The following is a 4,952-nucleotide window of genomic DNA, read 5'->3' as shown; positions in this document are numbered from 1 at the left end:
TACAATTCAAAAGGTATTCAATCGCAACATAGAATTAATTCAGGGGGTTAGATAACTCTTATCAATTTTGATAATCTTCATGGTTATAGGGTCATGTACTTGTACGTTAGAGATATCGGCCTCAACATGTGGTAATAAATATCATTATTTAGTATAGTCATAATTTTTGGTAGACTCATAAAATGTCCGCAGGTGTAATGTCTAGTCACTAGTGTCTAGTAAAACGAGAACAAATACATTTATGTGTCTTTTAACACCTTCCAGGCCATTCCAGTAGCAAAAGCTTTATGATATTTACGTTCGTTTCAGCCAGTTGTCATGGGCTTCTGACAACAGAGGTCCCATGGCTTGACATAGACCTCTCCCCTAAATTTCTAGTACGACTGGTTCCCAGAGCCCTGCATTCAACACCTTCCTCCAACCTTATCAGGTCATTTGTCCACCTAGTCCAACGCTTCGCTGACTGGTCTTTGGATTCCATTTCAGGACTTTTTTGCTCCATCCGTTCTTTTCCATTTAATATTATGCTTATTTAGACATACGTCAAATTATTTGAAACGCAAAACTAAGTAATCAGTTTATAAATTACACAACTACTATATTATTATTATTATCTATATATATAAAAATGAAACCCGTTTTCCGTTGTCACGACATCACATGAAAACGGCTCGACCGTTTTGTCTGATTTTTTTTTTGTTGTGTTTGTAATTGTCAGGAGAAGGTTCTTATAAAAGAAAAAAAGAAAAAAAATGCGCGGAAAATTAGAAAATTCAAGAATACTTAACCACCATACAATTCGAACTTTTTAGTGTAACCTTATGGCGTTTGACATAACACAACATTGACAGAATGCGTGCTGCAAATATCGTCAGAGGATGTAAGAAAAATGAATATCGTTCAAAATAAATGCTTCGATCGGAGTTATTATATTGATAATATAATAATATGCGAGCCAGAAAAACAAACAAAGAATGTTGTATAACATAAAGCATTAGAATAATAAACACTTTGTTTCTGAAATATTTTTTAATTCTTTATACCAATTTGATATCAATATTCATAGTTAAGACAGGAAAACGTCTGTCGGGTCCGCTAGTTTACTATATAACAAGACCAGAGTTAGTCGTAGTTAGGAATGCAATTTATTATAATATATATTTAATATACAATTCGAATCCCGGCTTCAATCGTGCCCTAAAAACACTACCATCGTAAGAGAAAACTTCATGCGGGAATAAGCGTGTCTTGAAACTACTAATAGATAATCCTTCGCGGAAGGCTGATCATGTACTCATGTGTTTGGATAATACTTCAATGAAACAAATGTAGAAATGTCGAAATGTACAATATTGTTAGGGAATTAATGATGAAAATTATGATTTATGTGACCTCTAGACAAACCTTAAAAGTGTGTTGCTTTTATATTATAAATATATCTATAGGATTTATATAAATTATAATATGTTATTTGAGTGCCATTTAGATTTTGCATATTTCTCCTCACTGGTTTTGTGCATATATTAGCGCGAATACTGAATATGTTCCTCTGATGACCTAAAAATAACAAAAACTTGGTAGATTATATAAATTTAAATGAATTTTTCCTTATATATAAAAATACTACTTATATAAATTTGACGGGATCGAAAAAGGCATTTCAATTATAACTCTAAAGTTAAGAATAGTTTATTAAATTTATCTTAATAAGGCTAACTTTTGATAATTTAAACTTCAGTGATTTTAATGATACGTCAAATAATCTCACCTGAAGAAACGTTACATATGTAAGCTGAAACATTTTAAAAGCTTTCATAACTAGGGGTTGTTGAGCTTGCACACAAGCTATGGAGATTATTTTTCCGAGATTCTGCCCTTTGTATCTTGCAGGACAGAGATGCCAGCCACAATAAAATATTGCATTTGGTAATAACGATGCCTAAAACATAAGGTTTATGCAAATTCAATGAATTTTTTTGTTAAGAAACAAAACTGTGAGACTTTCTTACGAAACTAACCTATAGTACAAACCTGATAAGTTATTTCGCCAGCATTACATAAAAACAGACCAAGTAAGAGGAATAAAGCTGCCACAAATGAAATAATCCTCAAACTAGCAAATAATGTTAGATTCTCTGAAAGCTATTTAATACAATTAATGGAGCGTGGTTTATGGTATTGCTTTTTTTCTATAATGGAGATCGTATAATGAGGACTTAATCATATTAAGATCTGAGGACAGCTAAAACGACGGTTGGTTTATATATAAATTTTATGACCAACTCATCCTTTTCCTGTGAATTTAGAAGGATTTATACATGTAGGCTATATTTCGGTATGCCAATAGCATATAATAATAAAAAAAAATTATTTGGAGTCTAAATTATACTATCAATACAGATATTGAACTATCTCTCGGGTATATTGTAGCTGGCTCTACGCCGTAGCTGTTTGCGTAGCAATAAAGAATCATGCAAATAAATATTACACGATTATCTTATTTCATTTTCAAGTAAAACGATACTAATACAAAAGGAAAGAAAGAAAAATTATCTCGATACTCTATACACAAAAATAATAGTATATAAAAGATCTCTTACTGCAAATAGTAACATAAGAGAGACTGCCGCTCCAGAACTTTGACACAATTGAAACGCCATTGCTGTTCCAAATACCTTGTCAATTACTTTCGATAGTCTGGAAAAAATAAAATAGGGTCGCTAGTGTAGTTTGTAATATATAGTGTAAATAATAATAGTGCGGGCAGGTGTTGGACTAGATTTTAGCATAACTGTCGTTTTCGTCTGCGTAAAGGCTATAAATCCACTTGCTAAAAATTGGTGAGTAAATCATACATAGCAATTGCCCATTGTGTGCCCAACGTCCCACTATGTAGTTATGAGTTTCCGCACACAATGTTTAATATATATTCTTGCTCTTTACATATAAGGCACTGTATAGTCCGTGAAACTATTCCATGCCCCACAGAGCAGTGCAGCCTCACCAAGATTCAACATGTAATAAATACTTTACAAAATTGTAAAATTTTTTAAATACTCCATAAATAATTACTTTGCCTAATCATAATTTATTAAATAACTAGCAGACTTGACAGACGTTGTCCTGCATGATATTTCAAGCGATTAGGATATGAAATAAAGTATGTATGTACCGATTTGAGAATCTAAACCATCCAGGGCTCCAAACAAACGCATACAAAAAAAATGCATTAAAATCGGTCCAGCCGTTTAAGAAGAGTTCAGTGCCATACACACGTACAGTATAATTATATTTATATATAACTTATCCTTTCTTTTAAGTTAGATCAATCTGCACACGGTGTGCAAATTTGATTGAAATCGGTTTAGTGGTTTAAGAGCCCCTAGCGGACAAACAATGTGACGCGTAATTTATATATATTAAGATATAATAATAAAGCTCAACATAATGAAAGTGCTACAATTTAAATTACCTAAGAAGCTCCTTATGCATAACAATGCCTTCTATTACACCATTCGTAAGCCTCTCCCCTGCTATTTTATAATTGCCCATTTCACAAATCTTTTCAACGTCTTCCCTCAGATCTTCAAAGTAATGTCTCAAAGTTATAAACTTGTGTTTTAATATGATTAAGTTTGATATGGCAAACCCATCAACAATTATCATACTTAATAACATTATATATAAAATAACCGTATTACAAATTCGGATGAATGTTGCCAGCCCAGAATCATTGTTATAGCTTGGGTAATATGTTATTATGGTCACAAAATGCGAGCCTAAAATAAAATATTTGTTAAAGAATTATTTACTAAATGACTTATAAAATGACATCCTTCAGCGAATTTATACTACCTGAATAAGATTTCTTAAGTCCTTCCAGAACAAAAAAAGCGGCGGAACTATAAACAGAAACACAATACGCCAAAACGTTCATCTTCAGAAATCGATATCTCTCCTTCAGCAATGATTCCTTCTCGTACATCTCGCAGACACGTACTATATCATACATGTGCTGTTTGATGATTTTTTTATTGTAAATTATCGAGAATATCTTTATCAATAATATCGAATGACTCACAGAAAGTGTAATCGAATCACGTCTCTCATCTTCCGGAAAGTCACCCATAAAAGCTGCCATTATTTCCAGTAAAGTCATAAAACAATATGCAAAAAATAAAATCGAAGAGAGTGTTCTGTAATATATACTAGAATCATCTCCTATCTCGGCGTTTTCGTACCAAAAATTCCCCGTGCCGACGAGGAAAATTCTCTTACAAAATGTTTTCAATATGTAATAATTCTTCATTGTATATACAAGATGGTTTTCTTTAAGGTTGAAGTGGAACACTACATTTTTGTAACAACAACTTTAGTTATATAAAGAAAAATTGTTTATAAATTATACAGTTTTTACTTGAAGTATAAGTTATACAGTCGTGACGAGGCAAAGTTAAATTGTTCTTTAAACTTTTCTATTTGGGTTCAATAACATATAGGTTTAATATTTCTGAGTGAAATTCTTTTCGCCTATAATAGAATTAATATCAATAACGCGTCCAGAATATTCACTATTATTAATGAATGCCTAATAATAAAGCTATGATATACAAGCACACATATAGTAAAACACTACTTATCCAGAGCTTGACATATTCCGTAGTGGGCTAATTAATTTTAAAAGAAAAACATTGTTAAGTGCCTATCTTATACCTTATCCTCTGTTTACTAGGAAAAACTCAAATTGGAAGTGTATAATTTTATTTATATTTTTGAAGTTATACTTCTTTAGGCGCGTTATGAAAAATTGATGAGAGTGAAATTTTACGATGCGCGCGCACCGTGACACAAAATTAACAGAATGAAGTTGCCCACGGAAGATGCTACGGCATTGGACATAATTTAAAAACAACATTCGAATAATAATAGAATTTATGTTACACTTAATGTAA

General features: G+C 31.9%; 1 protein-coding gene across 1 annotated transcript; it reads right to left on the bottom strand.

Annotated features, from left to right (window-relative positions):
- Nucleotides 1-1,503: 1,503 nt before the first annotated feature.
- Nucleotides 1,504-4,309, bottom strand: LOC125050520. Its single transcript, XM_047650419.1, has 6 exons — nucleotides 3,856-4,309; nucleotides 3,473-3,779; nucleotides 2,601-2,697; nucleotides 2,032-2,142; nucleotides 1,769-1,939; nucleotides 1,504-1,557 (listed from the first exon to the last, which is right to left on the bottom strand). Exons 1-6 carry the CDS (start codon nucleotides 4,307-4,309, stop codon nucleotides 1,504-1,506), a joined length of 1,194 nt encoding a protein of 397 aa, XP_047506375.1.
- Nucleotides 4,310-4,952: the final 643 nt, after the last annotated feature.

The sequence above is a fragment of the Pieris napi genome, chromosome 6 (assembly GCF_905475465.1).
Source record: "Pieris napi chromosome 6, ilPieNapi1.2, whole genome shotgun sequence".
Taxonomy (NCBI): domain Eukaryota; kingdom Metazoa; phylum Arthropoda; class Insecta; order Lepidoptera; family Pieridae; genus Pieris; species Pieris napi.
Note: the sequence above shows the minus strand (reverse complement) of the source record. Positions and strands in the feature narration are given on the sequence as shown.